At 47.5% G+C, this 11,758-nt stretch overlaps 1 protein-coding gene across 5 annotated transcripts in view; it reads right to left on the reverse strand.

Annotated features, from left to right (window-relative positions):
- The window catches only part of ADAM23 (ADAM metallopeptidase domain 23), a 186,007-nt gene extending 175,162 nt beyond the window's left edge, over positions 1-10,845 (reverse strand). For 3 of the 5 annotated variants that reach the window (XM_078450954.1, XM_081796351.1, XM_060623191.3), the window contains exons 1-2: positions 10,354-10,845; positions 8,972-9,189 (exon numbers count right to left, since the gene is read on the reverse strand). In XM_078450954.1, the coding sequence (XP_078307080.1) occupies positions 8,972-9,189; positions 10,354-10,567 (432 nt within the window). In that variant the 5' untranslated portion in view covers positions 10,568-10,845. The remainder of the gene's footprint in view (positions 1-8,971; positions 9,190-10,353) is intronic. The other 2 variants (XM_060623189.3, XM_060623188.3) reach the window with 2 other exon arrangements.
- Positions 10,846-11,758: the final 913 nt, after the last annotated feature.

Raw genomic sequence — 11,758 nt, forward strand, 5'->3', positions numbered from 1 at the left:
GCCACCAACTCTTTACCAGTGAGTCCACCGGCTCCACCTGCTCCACCCGCCATCACCAAACTACAGCCCCTCTCCCCGCCCCCCCCCCCCCCCACACACACACATGCATCAATCAATTGTTGGCTCCACCATTCTGACATTTCTTAGTCACCACTTCCATGCTCTTTATTCCCTGGCCAAAGGGTCCCTTATCTCTTCAGGGCATGGGGGAGCTGCTGCCATAATGACCTGGGCCCACCAGAGGGCATTCTGCTTGTTCTGAATGGCAAATTATGCTCCTAAACCACAGACTGCACACTGCCCTGTCATGCTGCAGTTCTGGAAGAGGACCACTCTCTTCGCCTCTGGGGGTCAGTTTCATAGGGCCATTCCCTCTGTCAGCAGGCACTATCCACTTGACAATTATGGATAGTTCTACTGGCCTATTGCTTGCTACACCTCTCTGTAGAGGTGGCAGGTAATCTCTTTCTTTTCTAAGTACATCCTGTCCCCATTTGGCCCTCCAGACACCACTGACACAGATCAAGGATCTCATTTTATTGCCCATATAACACCGCACTGGGCTCTCCTACAGGGTATCCAGTGGTACTTTCATCTCCCAAGTTGCCCCTTAAGTTACAGAGTAGTAATTGGACTCCTAAATGGACTTTCTGGCTGCCAGGGCACTTACCACTTTAAACTCTAGGCCATACGGCCAGCATGATCATCATACCAACTGGGCTCACCAGGCCATGCTGCCTGTGACTGTGATCATGGGGGAATTTGATGTCTTCAGCTTAGAGGACAATATTACCTACATTTTTCCCAACAGTTCTGAGTCCCGTCACAGACTTAAAATGTTGGCCATCTCACCTTCCAAAATTCCTTGGCAACCCAATCAGGGGCAAGGGGGCTATGACCCCCTGGTCATAGTTAGTCCTGGCCCATAAGAACATCGACCCACTGTGCTGCTGTTGGAGCACACTTACCTGCTTGACATGCAAATTCCGCCTGAGATTCCAAGGTATGGTGGCTTTAGTGGAGGGCTGCTTTCTCCTAACCATACCTCCCCAAAGGAGGTGGAAATAATTGCACCAAGACCCACTAAAGGGATGGCGTGGAGCTCTAAAAGGGGGGGGGGGGGGGAGAGGCACTCAGGCTGGTTGACACCAGCATGAGGAGATGACAGCATGGCGATACGATTACACCATTTGGCCCTACCCCGCTTTGGAGGAGGCTACCAATGAACTGTTGACCCACAACAACCCCTTAATAAATCTTCACATGGGGCAGTCAGTGGGGAGGTGCAAAACTATAAAATACAGATGCTCACTGCTGCTGGCCTTACTCTGGGCCTTGAGTGCCCTCCGGGTCATAGGGCTTCTCCTCAACCCAGAGAAGCAACACTACAAAGTCGCTGGACCATAAAGCACTCACTCACAATTGCATCCCAGCATGGAAGGACAGCACGTGTTGGAAGTCAGCCCTTAGAGGTGTGGCACCCAAAAGCCACCAGGTATGGATGTTAGCTTAAAGGCCACCAGCCCTGCTTACATGTTCACAGATATCCTGACCTCTGGGTACTGGCCATTACATTGCCCTGATTTCAACCCTAATTGGCTGACAGGCTTATGTAGTTCAGACTCATCTCTGGTAATAGAGAACCAAACATTAAATTGTTGGGACCATATAACTAAGTTTCCTTTAAACCAAGCTACACATGTGCCTCCAACCCTTACTACTTATGGATGGAGACCTCCTTGGAGAAGGGTACTGCCTAATTATTTACAAGGTGCACCCAACGACCCCTCAGACTTACTGAGAATTTGTGATACTAGTAAGTGCTCTTGATGGCTCAAGCAAACCTTAATCTGGGCACCCCAAATCTCTGCAACCTTATTAGACCCCTTGATCCCTCAGTTCCCCTCCTGGGTAACTACCTGAGAGAGCCACCCCTCTCTCTGGGATGGCTCCCTCCACCGGTGGCAACGCTGGAGATGACAACACCCAAGCCCACAATGTCATGGGACACAACCTCATCCCAAACACCGCCTCTGCAACCTTCCACTATGGCAGAGATGACACCCAGAAAAGACACAGCAGACTTGGTTGAGGAACTGAACACCTGTTTATCTAAACTCCCTAGTGATGACCCCCTTGGGGGGTATTTTGCAGTTAACAACGTGTTTACCTCTTGCTTACCACAATGCTGGCTGCTCAGGTGTGGGGTGGGACTCTGGCTGCCAAGCTGCTCTCTGCTGAGCCTATGAGTTTGGGAAGGCCAAGGTATGCGTCCATCTCACAACCTTATGGGAGCCCTTTTAAACACTTCACTCGGTTGCCTGCCTTCCCCACACCCATTAGATTGGCCCACATTATGCATCCTCCTGGGACTCAGTGAATTTAACTTCCATTGAGAGGACCCCTTCCTGACTGCAGATCCTGCCACCACCGCAGCATCCCCTTCTACACCCACTGGAAGGACCACAGTTACAGGGTCACCTCTCTACACCACCCTGGGGGGGACCCTCCCACAAAGCCACTACTCAGAGCTCCTGTTCAAGCCCTCCAATATAGTCTTAATATATTTACACAATGGACAGAAATCAAGCTCATTTTGGGGGGCTGCTGTAACTGCTGGGCATGTTACTGAGCTCAGCAAAGGCTATTTCCCAAGTTTCTACTCAGCTGATTTATTGACTCGGCCCCCATTCGCCCAACAGAAGGCACTCAACCGGTCCCTGCAGCTTGCCCGCAGCTCTCCGTGGTGCTCAACTGCTCCCATGCCGGACACTTTGCGAGACAGCATGTGGCACCTGCAGGAGTCTGTCCGCATGTGCCCTTTACAATCCTCCATATCTGCCCCAGGCACCGACACCACACGGATGAATGCGACCTGCACTTTGTCCCAAGGAGCACAGTCCCCATGGTCTTGGTTCTTCCCTCAACCTCCAATACATCTGCATCCCTGCTGGCCCCTGGGAAATTCTGTCTGTCTATATACGTGTACTATGGTCTCCCCAGGACTACCCTCACAAACCACTAAGCAGAACCCTCAGTCTGTCTTCCTGCCTCCCTCACATCAACAGTGTGCAGGGTTCATACCCATTACGTCAGGTGCAGGCCTGCTACTATCTCATAGGGACTGGACAAGGCACTGCTGAATCAGGCACCCAGAAGCAAATTATTAAGGCACACACCCACCGGCCAGCAACTCTGGCTGAATACATTGGGCTGTTACACCAAACCCGAGTCTTTTTAAAGAAGTTTTTTAATGTTTATTTATTTATCTTTGACAGAGACAGAGACAGAGTGAGGGCAGGGGAGGGGCCAGAGGGAGAGAGGGAGACACAGAATCCAAAGCAGGTTCCAGGCTCTGACCTGTCAGCACAGAGCCCGACGCGGGGCTCGAACCCATGCACCGTGAGATCGTGACCTGAGCCAAAGTCGGATGCTTAAGCGACTGAGCCACCCAGGCGCCCCACCAAGACTTCGTTGTTAATGCAACAACAACACGATTCTTTAGCAGAGGTGGTTTTGTATAACCGTTTAGCTTCAGATTACTTATTGGCCGAGGAAGGAGGTATACGCGCTGTAAACGGAATCACCTGCTGCATGTATATCAGTAATTCTGGACAAATTCTGGGAAACTTACAAAAGATGGCCCAACAGGTACAAGTGTTTCATACCCTCACCCAAGCGTTTTACCAAACAAATACCTTAACCTTATTCAAGGGCTTTATTTTCTTGGCTGGATCTCAACAAGAGAAGGGAATGGTTACGGACAGGATTTCAAACTGTCACGTGTCTACTGACATTTTGCTTTGTTCCAATGTTCATGGGTTACGTGACCAAAACTCTGCCCGTGCCTTTTAATATCTCCACCATCCTGGCAGTGCCTAAAATTTTTCCTAAAGATTAATTCCTAAGCAGCACAGGGTCAATTGTGATGAGAAAAACAACTTTTTTGTTGTTGTTTCTGAGCTGCTGCCTAAGCATTTTATAGCCTGATAACCCTGCTCACACCCAGAGTCTGGACATTTAGATAAGAACTTGAGTTCAGGATTCCCACTCTCAGTTCCCACTTTGGTTTTCCCAGGGCACCTTTTAAAATAACCACTTAGGGGGCACCTGGGTGTCTCAGTAGGTTAAATGTCCAACTGTGGATTTCGGCCCAGATCATGATCTCACGGTTCATGGGACTGAGCCCTGCATCAGGCTCTGTGCTGACAGCACAGAGCCTGCTTGGGATGGTGTCTCCCCCTCTCTGCCCCTCCCCTGCTCATGCTCTTTCTCTCAAAATAAATAAATAAACATTTTTAAAAATAAAAAATAAAATAGAATTAGCATTTAGGAGTTAAGCCCTTGAAAACTTAGTGACCTCGGCCCCAAATGCCTCATAAGTAACAGGTGCTTGCTGCTCTCTCTGCTGTCTATGTCCTGCTCATCGTGACTTGGGACGGAGGACTGCTCAGGTGCTTGGGGACCTACCTGTCAACCCCTGTGTGGGTGGCTTGTGCCCCCTCATTCTGCGTATTCTTAATTCCACACACCAGCTCTGGCTCCCCACAATAGGGAAGGTAACAAAAGACTGAGCTGTGTGCAGGCCAACGGAAGTCAAAGGAGGTGACATTTCTTTTCCCTAGACTCTGTGCTATACATAGTGTACCTCTTCCATCCCTTCCCAACAGGAAGAGAAAAGAATCCCAAGGGAGCAGGATACAGGGTAACTAATTTGTTACTAAAGGAAAGTTCCGCGAAAAGGTCTAAAAGGGAAAGAATACACCATCCTAAATATACTTCTTTGACATAAGAACTATTTTAGTCTGATTATTTCTAAGAAACAGCAGACACAGGAGAAGTTCTGAAAACCAGAGCACAAGTTACCCTTCTGTAAGAGTGGTTTCCAGGGGCGCCTGGGTGGCGCAGTCGGTTAAGCGTCCGACTTCAGCCAGGTCACGATCTCGCGGTCCGTGAGTTCGAGCCCCGCGTCAGGCTCTGGGCTGATGGCTCGGAGCCTGGAGCCTGCTTCCGATTCTGTGTCTCCCTCTCTCTCTGCCCCTCCCCCGTTCATGCTCTGTCTCTCTCTGTCCCAAAAATAATAATAAAAAAAAAAAAAAAAAAAAAAAAAAAAAGTTGAAAAAAAAAAAAGAGTGGTTTCCATTTTATAAGAACTCTCCATTTGTAAGGGTGTCTCTCTCTCTCTCTCTCTCTCTCTCTCTCTCTCTCTCTCTCTGGAAGACAATGATTCTAAGCATCTAGAAACTCTCATCAATGGAGAAAGCAGAGTCTTCTCTCACCACTTACTGTGTTTTTCCTGATAGCTTCCCACAACTGGATCCCCACCCACCCACCCCCAACATCTTCTTTTGTCTTTAGCTGAAGATATTATCTAAGGTAGTGACTTGGGCAATTCTGAAGAGTTACTCAGTTTTCCTGGGTCTCCCCCATGCATACAGGAGGTACACATGTTATAAAACTTCTGTTTGTTTTCCTCCTGTTAAGCTGTCTTTTATTGCAGGGTGTGGCTCAGCCCAGAACTTAGAAGGGTAGAGGGAAATTTATTTTTCCTCTTCTACAGGCTCATTAACTTTCTTAGGAACAGATCTCATAGGATTATCTCAGAATGAATGAATGAATGAGTGAGTGAATGAATGAATCCAAATTGTTTCTCCCTCTTTTTAAATGTATGTCCATTTAATTAATATATTGCATTAGTGGTTCATAAAATGCTTGCGTTTAGTAATCATCCATTTTTGCTTATAAATATCTTGGGGCACCTGGGTGGCTCACTCAGTTAAGTGACCAACTGTGGCTCCGGTCATGATCTTGCGGTTTGCGTTCAAGCCCTACATCAGGCTCTCTGCTATCAGCACAGAGCCGGCTTCAGATCCTCTGCACCCCCACTCTCTCTGCCCCTCCCCGACTTGCGCACGCTAGCTCTCTCTCTCTCTCTCTCTCTCTCTCTCTCTCTCTCAAAAATAAACATTAAAAAATAAAAAAAGGTAAGTCTTGGTAACAAAGCAAAACTAAATGTTTCCATTTCAGACCCTGAAACTTCTACAAGGTGGTAAACTGACTTCCTAGTAAGGAAAAATTTACACTAATTCATCAGAAAATAAAACTGTCTATAAAGAAACTTGAATTGGGGTAAGCACCAAAACTCAAGGAATATAACCATTTCAATCCAAGGTGACCACATTCCCCATCTGCTCTTGACCATCTCAGTTTATGTCTATTATCCTAGCTTGATGATTAAGCGTGCCCACTGTCACTCTCAAAAATGGCACAGTTTGGACAATAAGTTATTCATCACCTTATCTGGAGACAAAAAGATTCCTAAACAATCTCTGACAAAGAGAACTTTAAGGTTTTCAGAAACACTACTATTACAGAGGTGCTTTGCATCATCTGTTTTTAAACTCGTGAATTGTGAAAGAGTTAATAACATTTTCACTTGCACAGTTGTAAAGTAATAAGGACTGATCAACACTCCATGTTTGTGAAATAAATGTAAAACTCTGCCTTGCAACCCCTCTCTGGGAACTTCCCTATACACCTGTACCCCCGGTCTGAGGATCCACGAGAATGGCACAGTGATTCAGCATTTCTAAGGCATTCATTAAAATGTGCTTGAGTGCAATGAAATCAGGAAAGGAAAAAAAGGTACATAATACACATACTAAAATCAAAACTTCTTGTATAAAAGCAAGGATGATGAAACTCTATCGAATCTCTCTTTGCTGAAACATTTGTAAAGCAGCTGAACTGACAAGTGTCTCCCATGACTATTACTGGCAAGTCAGTTATCTTAAGACACAGCAGGAAACCTATGGGACACTTTTTGTCACCTCGTTCCAGAAATGCTTAAAAACAGAAATAAAAGGGAAATCACAGAACACAAAGGGAAATTTCACGACACAAGACGCTGTTTATACCTGTAGCGGCGGGGGGCACTTTTTAGAATCTTGCTTATCTCATGTTAGTGTCTCCTGGGGGTCAGACGGTGCCTTGTCCATCTGTGCACCCTTATCTCTTATCTCTGAATCTTTAGCATACTCCTTTGCATGGGAAAAATGTGCAACCAGTGTGTGTTGAATTGAACTAATAAGAAAAGGAGAAAAACGCTTCCAAATGTAATTTCTGTATAAGCATTTTTTTCTAAGATAAAAAGAACCCCCACCACCGCGCCCCAACAGCAAGTATGTGTTCCGTGGTGAGAAATCTACGTGAGTGGCAGGACAAGGTTTAACAAACCATATTTTCATAAAAATTAAGATATACAGGAGTCAAACCATGGCCTACCCAAAAAGCAACCACATAACATTAGACCAGAAGATAGGCATCAGTCATAGCCTTTAAAACTTGAGTTATAAAAATATTCCTCTGAAATATTTTTAAGTCTCAGCTCAGGAGGAATTGAGCATTCTTTGAAATACACTTTAAGGCAACTTGTGTGTGTGTGTGTGTGTGTGTGTGTGTGTGTGTGTGTGTGTTATTCCTCCAACACCCTATGCAAAGGCACCGGAGTTCGAGAGCCTACCACCCAACCACAGAAGGTTTCATTAATTAGGACAGCCAGAAAATGGGTCTCAATGCACTTCTCAAAAGGGCCTTGGATTCGTCTTCCTTAAAGTCACCATCCACTCATCCTATCAACAAGACAAATGGGCAGACAGGATCCAGGAGTCAAGTCATTAAGTTACACAGGAGCAGATGTCATAGGGCCGTGAGAACAGAGTCCTGGAGTTCATCTCAGCCAAGGTGGGTAACAGCCACATCACAATACTGTGAAACAAAATTAGCTGCTCTAATAATATTCTGTATTGAATAGGAAGCATTTTCTCAGAAACCTGACTTGTAAAAAATAATAAAAATGAAATGTTCAGGCCTCTTGAAGTTTATATTAGCCATTTTACAATCTTCGGAAAATCACCCAAAAGCCTTAAATTTCTAACTCCTCATTTGTAAAATGGGAATAAATACCATTACCACTTACCTATGTTTTAGAAAACAAATCAAAACAATGATATGAACCACAGATACTTTTCTTAAACACTAGATGTTAGACAGTTACTGCTTTTCTCAATTGAACAGGTATAGTCCAAAGTAAAATATCTGACATACAAACTCTATTCTCTGCTCCTGATAAAGAACGGAGGCACTGATGACCAACCCGTTGTATAAATCTGCTTGGCACCCAAAATATTACTAACTCAAATAAAGAGCAGTAAGCAAGAAAAAAAGATCCTTCAAACTCTTTGGACATTAAGCCCCTCATCTTCTGTTGAATGCCTTTTTAAAAATCAGTGTCACTTTCTGAACCAACTGGAAAGTAAAGCAACGACTCACAACGAATGCAGATGAAGTCTTGAAGGACTATGATGGCCAAAACTGGTCTCTATATTACATAAACAGTTTGTATATATTCGCTATAATCTTTTTAAATGCCAAATTGTTTACCTGCTGAAAATATGTCAGAAAAAAAGTATTTTTTACTCTGATCAATTAAAGAAGTTTAAAATCAAAGTTAAACACTCAGTTTCTATGTGAAAGTGATAGGGACTCTGCAGACAAATAGCCTCATAGAGCAATCTTCTGTTTGCAGACTGAAAGCAGTTTTCATCATGGGGTGTAGAACACTGCACCCTTATAAAAAGCCTCACAGAAATAAGTCAGGACCATAAACATACTCACTTAACTACCCTTCAGTGTCCAATGCAACTTAAAGACACATGGACCACATTTCAGCTATTGGATTTAAAAAGCCATAAGAAATTCAAATTCCACATTAGTGTCAGAGAGAAAAAAACAAACAGCAATCCTATCCCAGTAGATCCCAGGTTTACTTCCTCCAGTCTCTATCATAATATTGATTGATTTCCTAATAAAATGTTGCAGTAAAATTTGTGAAATCGGATTCTGGCAGCAAATCAAATCAAAAGACAACTCTCCATGGCAGCTACTTTTACATACCCAGACCCATGCCTACCTTGTTATGTTTTTGCTGGTGTCTCGTCTTTGTGTCAAGAACATGATAAGGGCTTTCCGAGTCTTGGTTGATGTAATATATGAGTCTTGAAGGCAGTGTGATTTCTTTCTGCATTGCATTCCTGTAACTGGTATCATTGCTGCTATTCTGTTGCGATGTGTTGTCTTCATCTGCCAGGACTTCCAAATTTTTTTCTGCAGTTTCATTCCAATGCGGAGCTGGGGGGGGGGGGGGGTGCACAAAGATACACAAATACACACATATGCCCAATAAATACATACGTACTACAATGTTTTTCCATCAATTGCAAAAACAAAGTTTTCTATTTATAAGCAGGTAAGAAGTAGAGACACAGCAAAGCAAGTTATCCCAACAATGAAATGGCCTGGATAGGTTAATGGCCAGTGAGGCTTATACGACAATGTACTATTTATTGTCTTAGTGTTTTTTATGTGTATTTCTAACCAGTCTCAAATCTACACTTCTAAGTATGGGGAGTCGGGGTGGGGGGGTGGAATGGACTTGAAGGAAGACGTTAAATGAACATGCTCAGAGGTTTTGACCCTCTTCTCCATCCCTTGAGTCTACAGAAAGCTCAATGGGACTCTGACTAGGAGTATCCCATCGGAGAGCTAAGAATGCTCCTAAGATAACTGGAGTGCTGAATTCACGGGCACGGGTTGTCAATTGATGCATTAAACAAAACAGACAATTCCTTTTTCTTTAAACTTTGAGACGAGCAAAAATTCTCTGCCATAGAGGGAAGCAGATGCTGGCAGCGTTCCAATTCCTTTTATTTTCCTGCCAAGGCCAGCTTTCTGCTTCCACTGATTTCCAATCATCGACGTATTGAATATCATATTATGTTAATTGTTCATTATAATGACAAGCATTTTGAGAATTACAAACTAAAGGTCTCTCTCTCCGAAGTTTCCCTCCCCCATCTTAAGTCCAACAGCAGTGAATAAACCCAGCAGGCGATGTGAGGAAACAACACATTACCACTATCATTATTACAGCCTCCCGCATTCACATCCAGGCTCTCCACCCAAGAAGCAACTTGCTCCCTCACTGCATTTACCGTCCACCGGTTTCCCCTCCGCCAAGTTACACAGATCGCTGAGGGACCCCGCATCCACTAAATACCTTCCAGTGGAACCGACAGTAATTGGAATGGGTTTTTAGTGAATGCAACAGAAACGGACTTCAAAAAGTGAACTGGAATGAACAGGGGTTTGGGAAAGAGGTGGAGAGGCAGGCAGGGTGGCTGGGAAAGGCCGGGCCCGGGACGTGTCCGGAGCGCACGGACCCGCGTGCCCTTCGCTTTCCTCTGCAGGGGCCCGCAGGCAAGGCAATGCAAAGGGCACCGGGGCCATACCCACCGCTGGGTGCAGCAGCCCCCCAGGCACGGGGCCGGGACGAGGTGGCGAGTGGAGGCAGCAGGAGAAGGACGAGGAGCAGGCGGCAGGGCGGCGCGCGGGCCAGGGCGCGGGCAGGCGCCGGGCCGGCGGGGCCGCCGCGGGGGCCGCCGGAGGCTCGGGGAAGGCTGTAGCCCGCCAGGGGCGGCCGCCGGGAGCTGCTGCCGGGCGGCTTCATGGCTCATAGCTCCCGGGCGCCGCTCGGTGTGGCCAGCGAGAGCGCCGGGCTGGGCTGCGGGGAGGCTGCGGGCGGAGCCGGTCACGCCGGCTCAGCGCGCATGGTGCCGCCGCGGGCAGGGGGCCGGGGCTCGGGGCTCGGGACTAGGGGCTGGGCGGCGCCCCCTCCCCTGCTCGCCTCTCAGCCCCTCCCGGGCGGCCGCTGAAGAGTCCGGGGGTCCTAGTCGCTCCGCCAACTTGGAGCCTCCCCAGATGCTCCTCCCTCCCTGCGGCGGGCGCGGCCGCTCCAGCAACTGCGGGGGCTGCTGCTGGGGCTGAGGATGCTGAGACGGCGCGTGAGAGCGAGCGGCGCGGGGGCGCGCGGCGCGGGCGTGCGCCCCGCCCTCGAGAGCGCGCCCGAGCGCGCCTTCGGGTCCTGATGCTGATGCTGATGCCGATACGGATGCCTTGCTATTGCCTGGCACAGGACGCACTGCGCATGCTTTATCGTGGAGGAAAAGGGAGAGGGAAAAAAAGCAGCAGAGTGATGCAGCATCCCAGGCAGCATCAGAGGTGACGGTGGCATCTTCAGAGGTGGGGGCGGGAGAGGGGGGTGGCTGGCAATAAGAGATTAGCCAGAGGGGAAGAAAGAAGCGTACCGCGGTTTCCAGGCCAGAGACAAAGATGATTTGGGAGAAACAATCAACCAGAGAAATCTACCTGCCTCTCCCACCACCCCAGATCTTAAATACTCCCCCCTCCTATTCCAACCCCCTTCTCCGGGAGACCCTAAGGCCAAGCATTTCCTTCCTAATCCTTTATTTATTTCCTTCCTGCAAATTAATATAAAGGATTGCGGCCGGAGAGGTAAAAATAGCGCTGCTCCTCATTCAGCTGGCTCTTAGCCGGTGAAAAGAGGACTGCGAAGCACGTTTGCTCGTTGCAGGCTGGTGAGGGCTGGTGGGCGCGCTGAGCCAGGAGGCCTCGCAGCGAGCCAGACTCCTGCGCAGGAATCCCCAGAGCTGGGGCGCTCCCCCTCCGCCCCACCCCCACTCCCGGGCCTCTGTCCCCTGTGCCTATGCGTAGGGGCTTTTCCGAAAGCTGAAGAACCCGGAAGGGTGTTTGCTCAAAAGTTCAGAAAGCGTGACTGGGTGTATCTGGGAAGACTTAGAAACCAAGTGTGTGGCAGCTATTTGGGGAAATCCATCGTTTG

Source organism: Panthera onca, chromosome C1 (assembly GCF_046562875.1).
Source record: "Panthera onca isolate mPanOnc1 chromosome C1, mPanOnc1 haplotype 2, whole genome shotgun sequence".
Classification (NCBI taxonomy): domain Eukaryota; kingdom Metazoa; phylum Chordata; class Mammalia; order Carnivora; family Felidae; genus Panthera; species Panthera onca.